Source organism: Lolium rigidum, chromosome 1 (genome assembly GCF_022539505.1).
Source record: "Lolium rigidum isolate FL_2022 chromosome 1, APGP_CSIRO_Lrig_0.1, whole genome shotgun sequence".
Lineage (NCBI taxonomy): Eukaryota > Viridiplantae > Streptophyta > Magnoliopsida > Poales > Poaceae > Lolium > Lolium rigidum.
The window spans coordinates 44698502-44711666 of record NC_061508.1 but is presented as its reverse complement, the minus strand read 5'-3'; the positions used below and the strand labels follow the sequence as shown (position 1 = coordinate 44711666).

Below are 13165 nucleotides of genomic sequence, written 5' to 3'. Positions count from 1 at the left end.
TTCTCCGCGAACCGGGAAAGGCACGCGCCGGCGCGCGCAACAAAAGGGGGTAAACTTTCCGGCACTCTCGCCGACCAATTCACCCCGCCACTGTTTCACTCGACTCTGTCTCTCCCTCCTCCCCCACCGCCGAGGCTCCTGCCCACAGATCCAAAGAACACCGCCTCCTGCTCCTCCAGTCCTCCTACTCCTCCGCCGAGAGCTGGTAAGCCTCCCGTCCATCTCATCGTCCCTGGAAAATGCCCCGTCTCTCGTCCTTATCCTCCCCCGCGAGCGAATCCTCCCCCGTGGGGGACGAAAAGGACCGGCGGGCGGTCTTCTTTCTTATTCTTATTCCCGGTCTCTTCTCTTCTTCTCTCGCGAAAGATAAAAAGAAATCACGGAAAGGGAGAAGCTTTTGTGTTCTTTCTCACAAGTATCCAGAGAGAGACCAGGGAGCTAGCAGCCATGCCTTTCGCTGCGTGTGGAGAGCGGGGCAGCAGTACTATATTAGCTCGGCATCGCCAATTGCAGTGCTGGGTGTCCCCCTCCCTTTCTTGAATTCTTCGTCTGTGAAGAGGGGTTGCTTTAGATCTGCGGCGTCCTCCCACTTCCTTGGTACTTGAGTGAGTGAGTGAGAGTGTTTAACAAAGTTAATTAGTTCCTCCCTGGCTTTTGGTTGGTGCTCGCATCTCGCTCTCCGTCTCGTCTATCTGGTTCTTGGATACTTGTTTCCTGATTTGGGTTTTTGCTCCCGGTAAACCAGTCCGCTTTGCTCCAAGAGGGCTGCTATTTTTAGTATATCTGTGTGCGATGCTCTAGGCAGGCCTCCTCTCTCTGTCTGCCTTATCTAGCCTGCTTCTTGGACTGGTAAAGGAAAGTTCATGGTTTCCCCCTCTTCTCCCAGCCATCACGGTTCCACTAATTTGCTTGCAGCTTGCAAGTTCTTCGCGGGTCAGGGGAAGCTTGCAACTGTACCCATCTCGATTTTTTTTTCTCCTTCGAATTGTATGCTGTCCTTTTTTTTGGTACTTCGGTAGCTGCTTAGCCAAAGAGAAGAAAGCAATTAGCTCTGAACAGTTCGATGGTATTACTTTTTTTAGGACAAAGCACATCAAGCCTTAAGCTGTGTGAATTTAAGGATATCTGACCACAGTTTTCTTGAAATAGGTGGATCGTACGACTTGCACGGCCATTCCTAGAGGGATGGAAGAGTGCAGTGAGTACAGATGCTGGGAGGAGCTATTGCCAGATGCCCTGGGCCTCATCTTCCGCAACCTCTCCCTTCAGGAGATGCTCACCGTGGTTCCCCGGGTTTGCAAATCCTGGAGCCGGGTGGTCGCAGGGCCCTACTGCTGGCAGGAGATCGACATTCAGGAGTGGAGCCAGCAGCATAGCAAGCCTGACCAGCTCATCCGCATGGTTCATACGCTCATAGCTCGTAGCGGGGGCTCATTCCGCCGCATTAGCTTGTCCGGGCTTCCCAACGACTCGTTGTTCACCTTCATCGCCGACCAGTAAGTTCTGATCTTTGTCTAAATCATGTTTATGTTCCATGCATGATGCTTTGCTGATGAGATTTGGTAACTTGGATGGGAATAGCTAGTATGATCTTGAGTATTGGTGACCTATTAGGCCGTGGAATCGTGTATGTTGCTGGAGAACTTTTCCAGATTTGATAGCATGGTTGCATAATGCACGAGGGACTTTTGTGCATTAGATGGTTTAGATTGCCACAAGGTGCAGGCAGATGGCATATTATGGCTGTGCTGTTGTATTATAGGAGTTGGATTACTGAAGTACTCATGTCTGATAATAAGACTCGGCCTCCATTGTATGTCTATTCAAAGAAATGTGATGAACATAGTCAAGTTCCTTATGTGCCGTATTATTGATTCCAAAATTACTTGCCTTATTTTTATACTTCATCTTTACACAACAAGGTGCAGCCTATGTGTGCTGGACTGAATCATTTTCAGACAATTGTTTGTATGTTTATAGTGATTTTAAAATGCTTATAAACTCTGTTGATCCCATTGCACAACTACAGACACAGTAGCATCATTCCAGTGTGTTAAGCATTAGATGCAGGGTTATCGGCAAATGGTTTAAATGATCCTGAATGGCTCCAAATCTACCTGGGTCAATCTGTTTACTGATAATGATGAACGTTAGAAACTCAGTTCATATTTGTAGTTAAGGATTTAACTGTGCATGTTGTGTACATTTTGAAATATTTATGTTACCTTCCAGTTATAGACCCTAATAGAAGGGGGTATACATCATAACCGTTATGCTTTGTTTACCGGTGATCATATCCATGATATTTTGTTGAACCCTACTGACCCTGCCTTGTTTTGTTTTGCAAGTGCACGATCTCTTAAGACCTTGGAGCTTCCAAGGAGTAGGATCAGTGACTGCATAGTGGAAGATGTGGCACAAAGATTGTCCAATGTTACGTTCTTGGATGTGAGCAGCTGCACCAAGATCGGCGCCCGTGCTCTGGAGGCATTTGGCAAGAACTGCAAATCCCTGGTCGGACTTCGGCGAGTCATGCACCCCATAGATGTCGCTGGCAAGCTTTGCCAGCATGACGAGGCCCGTGCCATTGCTTGCAGTATGCCAAAGCTCCGCCATCTGGAGATAGGCTACATGCTCATCGCGACCAAGGCTGTTGTTGAGATTGCCTCCCAGTGCCATGACCTCAAGTTCTTAGACCTGCGCGGCTGCTGGGGCGTCGACAATAAGTTCTTGCAGGAGAAGTATCCCGGGCTGCAGGTCCTAGGCCCTTGTGTGGACGACTGCTACGAGAACAGCTTCTGGGAGGAGTGCTCGGACGACTCAGATGATGACTCCATCTATTCATGGGAGTTCATGGATGATGACTACTATGCCATCGGGAGCGACGACGAGGGCATATGGGATGATGGTCAGGGTCTGGAAGGGTTAGAGGTGAGGTTCTACGGGGGAGTCGGTGAAGGCTATGCTGGATTTGATTGGCCACCATCTCCATGAAAGCTCTATCAAGTTCTTGAGAGAAGTGTGCTCCTGGTGTTGTGGTGCTCTTGTATGTTTCAGCTTCTTCCGTGTTACTATGTGTGTTTGTAATTGTGTCATCTGTAGCTTGCAGATATTTGAAGTGAACAATAAAAACTTTGGTGCTTCATAAAGCAAATCATTATGTCTGGTGAAAATAACAGCAGATGCGCTTACCATCATGTATGAGCATCTCCAGCAGAGGTGTTGTAACGCGCCCGCGCTAAATTAACTGTCAATATAGCGTGCGTGGCCATTTTTCCCCTCCAATTCGCGCGAGCACGAAAAGTTTTAACGCGCGTGCCATATTGCCTCCTTCCGCACCCCAAAATTGGCACTCCTAGTCGAGCGCTTCCCCCATTTCCACTTCCACCATTCCGTCGCCGCTGCCGAAGAAATTCGCATCGGCGCCGTTTCCGTCGGTGCTCCTGTTGTAGATCTGCGACCGCCGCGCCTGCACAAAGCGTCCCCGAGCTCGTCACACCCTCTTGTTCGGTGTCGCCGCCGCCGCGCCCGCTTCTTCGGTGTCACCCCCCCCCCCCCCCCCCGCAGGCCATCAAGTCCTCGCAAAGCCTTGTCGCACGGTGGCGCAGTAGTGCGCAACACGCTCGGCGAAATCGCCTGTTTCCGCCTCTGCGCGGGAAATTTTTCTTGAGAAATTTGTACTTGTTGGTGAACAATTGTAATATTTGTTGTATTATTTGAATTTTTCTGATCTTGTTGATTCTATTGTTGTTTGATAAATCTGTTTGTTGGGGGCAAAGTTTTCTGTTTTTGACGCGCCACTATCTAGCACTTCCGGTGGAGGGGAAATGTCCGCTAAATGAGGATACAGCGCGCTGCAAAACTATTTTAGCGTGTCGCGATTTGGCGCCTATGCTGGAGATGCTCTAATATTTGCTTGTGCAGTTTTGCAATGAACCCGTGCTTGTAAATTGTTTTTATAATGTGGAGTAATGCAATCATGTGAAACTGGGTTCCGCAGGGTGCCATCCCATCTGTTTGACAGGATCACCTTTTCGAAAAAATAAGCGTTTTGACAGATGCAGAAAAGTTGTGGCAGAAGCTGATATTGACGCATGTAATTGCAATCCCCAGAAGTTCAGAAGAAACAGTACAAAGGCAATCGACTTTTACGGCAGACCTCACTGGTGGCAGATCCTAGATTTTGTCCTAAAATCTTGTGACGAAGCAGTGTCTTCTTGTCAGATAGACTGGGAATCATGGCTTACTTGGCAAGTCAGTTGTCTCTTGCAAGGCAAGCTAGACCTGACCTTTCCATGAACCACTCTGCAGCTCTGTGTCCGTGGCGTGGCTCTGCGACTTCAGCTTTGGCAATGCATGCCAGGTTTTCTGATGGGCGTTCCCAATGGCCAATGGGACTATAGGAGGGACTATTGCGCGTGTTGCCCGAACCCAGAAAGCCAATTCTGATAACCAATGGGTGGCAGCGCACTGATTATCTTTGCTTCACAATGCTATTTTCCATGAAGCCTTAACCATATATTATCACAAAATCACAACAGAAATTGGAATGTTTATTTTTCCATCAGGTAACATAACACATCAAGTCAAACCATCCCAACAAGATAAACGAAGAACGGGCCAAATAATGGTGAAAAATACACTGGGAATCAGATAGGGAAAACCTCATCTAGAGGAACAAATTATAATCCACATACAGTCAAATATATTGTTTAACATGATTGCTAAGTCAAATAGTACATAATGCTGCTGCATGCAATGGCTTAAACATTGTGAACACAACACGGTACATGACAGATACCCATCACATCTAACTGTGAAACAACGAAACACAGTATAAGGAGCTTGGATTTTCTCGCTGACAATAGAAGACTAGTGTCCGTGTGTTGGTTACAAACTCCATCAGAGCGAGTACTTCAATAGAAGGGCCTGCGTGGCCGACGGAACCTGGGAGCTCTCCTGCATTAAGAAAAAAAAACAGCATGGCATTTAGACACCCAAGAGGGCCCAAGAGGAAAGGGTACTAGATAGGCAAATTACTATTACTTACCCATAACCACCGTAAGGATTGAAAAACGGTGGAGGATATGGCCTCATGTAGGGGTGGCCGCCATATGGGTTGTATCCTCGACCCCCTCGAGGCTGCTTCAACCCAGGAACATTAGTCCGCTTCGGCGCTACCTGATTTGCATACAAGAAGGTTGGAAGGTCAGCATGCTGCGTTGGTTATTGCTGAAAACAAGGTGGTCAATTTCAGTTCAAGGAGAGGATGAATTTGCAGCTCACCTTGATTTGTCTACCATGCAGCTCTGAGTCACTCAGCTTGACAGCTTCCTGAATAGCTTCTGCTTCAACAAATTCAACATAAGCAAAACCTTTGGGCTGTCCAAACTTATCAGTCAGGATCGTCACTCTGTTGACTGTTCCACAAGAATTAAAATGCTGCTGCACTTCTTCTGGAGTACATGCATAGTCAACCTGCAGTGTGATCATATATGAGTAAGAAATAAGAAACATATTGAGTACAAAAATACACAAAACAAACCAACAATACCAAGATTGTATGTCAATTTCTGCACAAAACCTACTTGACAAATATTTCTCACTGCCTTTTGCTATTCTAAATTATTTATTCCACTAAGTTCCAACAGGATCCTAAGCTCAAGGGGATGTGTCCCTTGTAGGTGACTAATGAGGCTGCATAACCAACAGGTAAATCTCGTTGGCGCAATTACAGAAGTATACAGACATGAATGACCAACTAAATTATAGGAACACTAAGAACTCCCATGCAATTTAATCAGGCGGATCTGCTTTGTGTCTAAGAGCATATAGACAAACACTCTGTGCACACTCTTATGTACTAATGCTACAGGTACTTTGGTAATAATATAGATGACCAAATAGCCTAAAGCTAACCTACTTCGTCAAAAACATCAAAAACAGGATATAGAAAGTAAACAGACTCCACACCGTCACACTAGCATAAGTCAACAGGTACAGGTAACTCAGCATCATATCGATTTTTCAGATAACATTCCAGCCACTCTTTTGCAAGATTATGTACACTACACGCTAGACCATATACGCAGCACTAAATGGATAGTGCAGAGATAATGATAGTCGTGCTGCAGGGTTTACTTACAAACTACTCACACCAACTTCTATAAGACGCTACAGATGATAATATGCTTGCAACATACACATGAAAGCTGGAAAGCATACTGACACATACAACACACTTGCAGAAGTTTGAATGATAGACGTCATTAGCGACTCAGAAACTGCTGCTAAAGTATTTCCCTCTATTTATTTGATGTCATAGGATGAAATCTTCTCTCACATTTTAATGAAGAATCCAACTATCAAAACTTCAAGCAAAATACACACTCCTGCCATTGGGGCTCGAACAAGCAAAAAAATAGGATGCTTTCAGGCCGATCATGCATCTGTTTACCGCTATGAAGTACTAAAACATCACAGATATTGTCTTCTTAAATACAGACTCCAACACAGAAGCACACTGGTGAAAACTTACTATACACCCACTCTACAGATATTTCTAAAAAGAAGTTATATTTCGCAAAATTATCATAAAACTGACAGGCGAAATACTGGTGAAATTATCTATACACCCACTCTGCAGATATTTCAAAAAACAAAGAATTTATATTTAGCAAAATTATCATAACACTGACAGACGAAATATTAGATTGGTTATTAATGAGTGGTGGATGGGAACAAGCAAAAAATAGGATGCTTTCAGGCCGATCATGCATCTGTTTACCGCTATGAAGTACTAAAACATCACAGATATTGTTATCTGCTTAAATACACACTCCAACACAGAGGCACACTGGTGAAAACTTATATATACACCCACTATACAGATATTTCTAAATAAAATTTATATTTCGCAAAATTATCATAAAACTGGCAGACGAAATATTAGATTGGTTATTAATGACTGGTGTGGAAGGGAACAACACCAAAAAAGTAATTGATTTCCACAAGGAGAAGAAAGCCAGACAAGTATTATGGAGGATAAATCTCCAAGAGGCAGGACATAAAAAACACAGCATTCTTCAATAGTCTTAACGTAAAATATGAGTTCACACTTACATGTCATGCCTAAGCACTCCTGCCACTCATGGTCATCTACCAACGGCTATTGATAGCATGCCGCATCCCAGGTATGAGTCTCAAGCGCCAGACGGAGTATATCCAGCAGTAGACTACTGGCACTTTGGGGGGAATTTCCTATCACATCATACTTTTCCTTTTTTTTCTTTCTTTTCTATATTCTTTTTTTACTTTTTCAAATATTTTTTTCTTTTTTTCAAGGATTTTTTTCTTTTTTTCTTCCCCCCTCTAATCTAGCACTAGAACTTGCACTGAGACTCAGCCATAGGCCAAAATTTTGATTTCAAAGACTTGACGATAGCAGACTACCCTGCGTCCAATGCCATTGTTCAATCAATGCACCAGAAAATAAATACAATAAAATGCATAGATAAAATAAGAAGAGTATCGTCTTTCCCAGTAGTTAATACTGTAAAACAAATACTGTCTAGCAGATCTTATACAGAAACATGATTATCAATGATGCATGTTCAAAGATATGGTATAGCTGTATGAGAAGTGCACATGTAAATTTAGACAAGATAAGAAAAACTTACATTGCCAACAAACACAGAACGAGAATCCATTTCTTCTTTTGCTTCTGATGTGGTTGCATTAGGATCCCCGCCTACATGGATGAAAAGACATAACGCGTTAACAGAAGTTGCAATGTATAGCTGTATAGAATCAAAACAGATATCTGGTGTTATTACATTTGATTAACTTGACAAGCAAAGAGGCACTAATTAATCATCATTGAATAAAAGGTTCCAGAAAACAAAGGTGCGGATATATAGTTCCTTTATACTTCTTCAAAGTTAGAATCTAGTCTTAGTCCACACTAGACTTAGCTCAACAGAACTACCCAACTCCGACCAGGAATTAAGAGGACTGGTTGCGTGAAGTAACAGCACGTGTACATCAATCTTAAGGCAGGTTAACTACCAGAATCGCACAAGTAGGGCCATATCGCCCGTTCATGGTTTGGTGTCAACCCGAGCACACCATGGAACCAACCCGACAAAAACCGTATGTCCGGTTCACAAGTTCTGCCAGGTTTGAAACCGTCCTGACCATCTCCAATCTGCAACATCAATTCTCCTCCAGCAGACGTAAACCTCAGCTTTAGCCGTGTATTCCGCTGTTCTCTCTCCACTCCGCCATTCACAACGCGAGATTTGAGTTCTCAGCTAAGGACTGAGCACCAGGTCGATCCAAAACATGATTTCAGATCATCCCTCTGCAGCTCTGCTGGTCTGCTCCTATCTAGTATTCCTCGTGTTGATGGGATCATGGGAAGAGGAGGCAAGTGAGGACGAGTGCGCATCCAACACGAGAAGATGTGCAGGTGGTGATTGGTGCGCCATGCCGCAGTGGAGCCTGGCGTTCTTGCTACTCAGCTGCGCCGGCGTGTATAATTTTGTTCCTGCTCCATGATGGCGAGCTCGGCTCTCATAGAGGTGGGGCTTAATCATGCCGTGCAACAGTTTGAAATTGTGTAACCAGTGGAAACCAAACCTTCTACACCATTGATTTTACGTTGGTTTGCAGAACCTGTCCAAAACCAGCTAAACCAGCGATGCACACCCTTAGGGCCATATAAGGACCAACTTACAGAAATTAGACCCCAACATACAGTCTATTAGCAGAATCAGCTAAGGTCAAACCACTGATAAGCAGACGAGCGCCTACACTATGGCCGATTAACAGACCAAAACCAACAGGTAATAAAAACAGGCAAGCTTATTGTCCCGGATCTCAGATTTCCCCGCCACCCTGCCTCGTATGGTGGTCTTAAAAACTGTTCCGGACAGGTAGCGTACAGGGAGACGGCACGAACCTTGCATCTCCTTGGCGACCTTGGCCTGCATCTCGCGGAGGGCGGCGGCCTCCTCCTCCATCTCCTTGAGACGGCGCTTCATCTCGTCGAGCTCGTGAAGCTGCACAGGAGAATAGAGGGTCCAGTACCAGCGTTAGGGTTTGGGGTCCGGGAAAGGGAAGGGGGAGGAAGCCGCCGCGGCGGCGGGGCGACGGGAGGGAAACGAACCTTGGCGGCGTCGTCGCCACCGGCCCCCATGTCGACGTCCTCGCCGTCGACGGGGATCTCCTGGCCGTACACCTCGTGCTCTTCGTCCTCCATGGCCGCCGCGTGCTGAGCTCGAACCTTGTCGCCTCGGCCAAACCTAACGCGAGAGTGATTTGTCTGGAGGACAAGGGGAAATCGGGATTGGGTTAGAGGAACAGCGGGCTTTAATACCCGGGGAGGGAGTAAACCGTCTCAGAACGAGCCCCGGATTGGGCTGAAGGATAGTTTGGGCCATGGCCTCGACTTCATATGGGCCTTTTCGAGGTGTTTGGTTAGGCACACAAAAAGTCTGTAGGCTCTGGCAGTGGTAAGTAACATAATGTGGTGGTGTCATGCATAAATTACTAGTTCATGTTACTACTTTTATAGTGGAAAGTAACTTAGAGGTGGTATCATGCAAAATCTCATATTAATTTATAAGCTCATTTTATCTTGAGGTGTGTGATGTTATGATAACATAGCTAGTTACCATATCCCTCTCTTCTTTCATATGTTGTTATGCCATGTCATCAAAATACCTTGAAGAGTGTGATGTTACTAGCTAAGTTACTTCCATTATTTTCTTATATTTGTATCCGCTCCGAATTGAGAAAGCATCCAATCCGTATTTGTATTCGAGTAACGTCCACTCCGAATTTGTATTCGTCAACATCCGTATTTGTTTTAAAAATATGGAAACGGATATAGGAAGGGCACTATCCGATCCGTTTCCACCCTACACACTACATAATTTTAAATATAAGGCAACTCAAATTGAATATAGAAACATACTAGTCATGCTGGTTTCCCACATGTGCTTAATCAAATCGGCTTGAAGATGGTCATGGGTGGTCCGATCCTGCAACGAATTATGCATATGCAAGAAGTATTCCCAAGATGCTGCCCAGCATGTCGCTCAACCAACTCACCATGAAATTCCCAGTCACTGTCATAGATGTTGTCATCTCGCGCGCTCTTCCTATCATAGATATTGTCATCTCGCGCTCTTCATGAACTATCATGTTGTGCATGATGACACATGTTGTCATCACTTCCCACATTCTCTCGGCGATCCATGTTCTGGCAGGGTGCCGAACAATTCTCCAACGTGATTGCAGCACGCAAATGCCCGATCTACATCCTTTCGAGTTGCATCTTGCTTTTTTGCGAACCTCTTGCATTTTTCATCTGTAGGATTACAAATTGTCTTCATCAAGGTTGCCCATGAAGGGCAGATGCCATCGGCTAGATAACAACCCTGGTCATAAGAATGACCATTGATCTCATCGGAAATCTGAGGAGCATTGCCTTCTGCAAGCCTAGCAAACACCGGATAGCGCTAGAGAACGTTGATATCGTTGATCGATCCTGCCATGTCAAAGAAGGAGTGCTAAATCCAGAGATCTTGTGACGCAACTGCCTCCAACATTACCGTGCACCCCTTCTTATGCCCTTTGTATTGCCCTTGCCAACCAAATGGATAGTTCTTCCACTGCCAATGCATGCAATATATGCTTCCCAGCATACCAGGAAACACCCTCTTTTCATTGATGGACAAGACACGGACAATGTCTTTGGTGGTCGAATCTCTTAGATAAACTTCGCCAAACACCGCAATAACAGCGCTACAAAACATGTATGTGGCCTCAATGCATGTGGACTCGCTCACAAGCAAGTACTCATCAACAAGATCACCAGGTACTGCGTACGCTAGCTGGCGAATGGCAGTCGAAGATTTTTGGTAGGAGTAAAAGCCAACCTTACCTGTAGCATAAAGCTTGGCATCAAAGTAGTCATCATATGTCGTCACACCATGAAGAATATCCAGAAACAACTTTCTAGACATCCGATACAGGTGGAGGAATGTCTTCGTGTTGAAAATCGGATTGGTAGGGTGGAAATAGTCTCGCATAAGGCCAGTGTGTCCACCGAGTCAATCTAGGTCTTTGTTGGCCTTGCGCTGTCTACGCATGCTTCTATTCTTGTAGACAGTGTTGGGCCTCCAAGTGCAGAGGTTTGTAGAACAACAGCAAGTTTCCCTTAAGTGGATCACCCAAGGATTATCAAACTCAGGGAGGTAGAGGTCAAAGATATCCCTCTCAAGCAACCCTGCAATTAAGATACAAGAAGTCTCTTTTGTCCCCAACACACCCAATACACTTGTCAGGTGTATAGGTGCACTAGTTCGGCGAAGAGATAGTGAAATACAAGTAATATGGATGATTGTAAGTAGTAATTGCAATCTGAAATAAAAATGGCAGCAAGCAAACATGTAGCAGAACTGGTTGTAAATGGTGTTTGAATGCTTGGAAACAAGGCCTAGGGATCATACTTTCACTAGTGGACACTCTCAACAATGATACCATAATTGAATACATAGATATTATCACTTCACTATACTACTCTGAACCACTCCCTAGTTTGATAATAAACACAAATTTATTGTGTATGGTATGCATAAGCATTCCTTAAAGTTCGCATTCTTAATCTATGGACACCCCATGTTGTCACTTTGAGCATACAAAGATGGTACTAACTAGTCACCACAATTCATAAGTATTTCTATAAGTTAAGCATAAGAAACAAAAACGGTGTGCACACTATCACCTTCACACCATTGGACAAGGTGTCCTCGGAGATCACATAATAAAACCACTTGAGTAGCAAAATAGTTGAAGCATAAAATCTACTTATTCAACTAGATTACAAAGCTCATGATCACATAAAGATCATACATAAAGAGATAGATAGACCACATAGCTACCGGTAAAGCCCTTACCCTCAGGGGAGAACTACTCACTCCTCATCATGGGAGTCAGCAATGGTGATGAAGATGGTGGTGGAGTCGATAGAGATGGCTCTAGGGGCAATTCCCCGTCCCGGCAGGGTGCCGGAACAGAGACTTCTGTCCCCCGAAACTTGTTTGCGACGGCGGCGGAGCTACGGAACTTTTCGTGGGCGGAGGCTGAGTGAGTTAGGGTTCACGCGTCAGGAGGCTTCTTATAGGCGGAAGGGCGAGGTCGGTGGAGGCCAGGGGGCCCACACCACCCCTAGGTGCGGGCCAGGGCCAGGTCGCGCCTAGGCATGGTCTGGCCACCCTGTGGCCCCCCTTCGTCTCACCTTCGGACTTCGTCTTTGTTACGGAAAAATAAGATCTTCAGCTTTTGTTTCGTCCAATTCCGAGAATATTCCCTGTACAACTTTTCTAAAATACAAAACAGCAGAAAACAGGGAACTGTCACTCTGACATCTTGTCAATAGGTTAGTACCGGAAAATGTATAAAAGTGCAACAAAGTGTGAGCAAAACGTATAGGAATTGGTGTAAAACAAGCATGGAGCATCAAAAATTATAGATACGTTTGCGACGTATCAGCATCCCCAAGCTTAACTCCTGCTCATCCTCAAGTAGGTAAGTGATAACAAAATAATTTTTGAGGTGACAAGAAGCCAACACAATCTTGATCAAGTTATTGTAAAAGCATTGTAAGCTGGGATCAAAGTACTCTAAACATAGGCATGGTAGATATAATTCTAACAATAGAACTTAGCAACTATGTTACAACATGAAAAGTAACTCAAACAAAGCATCATGAATAATTGTGCATTGAAAGCAACTGTTTGTTTATGAGCATAGAGAAAACATAGCAAAGTGTTACTCAACATTTTCTTTATGAAGTAGTAAAACATAAATGCTAGGACACCTTTAAAATTCAAAGGATGACTAGATACAAGTAATTTAAGAACAACAATAGCATAATCATGAATCAATCAATAATAATTTTGGGACTATGCACAATGCACTAAGAATGACAACTATGCTCTCTTAATTGGTGCATAAGGAAGAAGGTGGAGACTCAACATAAAAGTAAAAGAAAGACTCTTTGCAGAGTAAGCAGGATTAACAAGTTTTATAAACCTTCCAAAAAAGTATGATACTCATTAGCTTTGAGGTCTCATTACCCCTATCATAAGCATCT

General features: G+C 44.4%; 2 protein-coding genes across 7 annotated transcripts; one reads left to right on the top strand and one right to left on the bottom strand.

Moving 5' to 3' along the window:
• Window positions 1-84: 84 nt before the first annotated feature.
• On the top strand, window positions 85-3154 carry LOC124685276 (F-box protein FBW2-like). 6 transcript variants are annotated; one of them, XM_047219611.1, is made up of 3 exons: window positions 85-205; window positions 1150-1496; window positions 2349-3154. In XM_047219611.1, exons 2-3 carry the CDS (start codon window positions 1186-1188, stop codon window positions 2992-2994), a joined length of 957 nt encoding a protein of 318 aa, XP_047075567.1. In that variant the 5' UTR covers window positions 85-205; window positions 1150-1185; the 3' UTR covers window positions 2995-3154. The 6 variants fall into 6 exon arrangements, with proteins under 6 accessions (XP_047075567.1, XP_047075564.1, XP_047075566.1 ...); XM_047219608.1 differs by lacking the exon at window positions 85-205 and adding an exon at window positions 354-597; XM_047219610.1 differs by lacking the exon at window positions 85-205 and adding an exon at window positions 354-605.
• A 1500-nt stretch (window positions 3155-4654) lies between these two features.
• LOC124685275 (polyadenylate-binding protein 2-like) lies at window positions 4655-9333 on the bottom strand. Its single transcript, XM_047219605.1, has 6 exons — window positions 9170-9333; window positions 8963-9062; window positions 7680-7750; window positions 5287-5478; window positions 5051-5181; window positions 4655-4959 (listed from the first exon to the last, which is right to left on the bottom strand). The coding sequence occupies exons 1-6, from the start codon at window positions 9260-9262 to the stop codon at window positions 4917-4919; spliced, it is 630 nt and encodes a 209-aa protein (XP_047075561.1). The 5' UTR covers window positions 9263-9333; the 3' UTR covers window positions 4655-4916.
• Between the last annotated feature and the right edge of the window lie 3832 nt (window positions 9334-13165).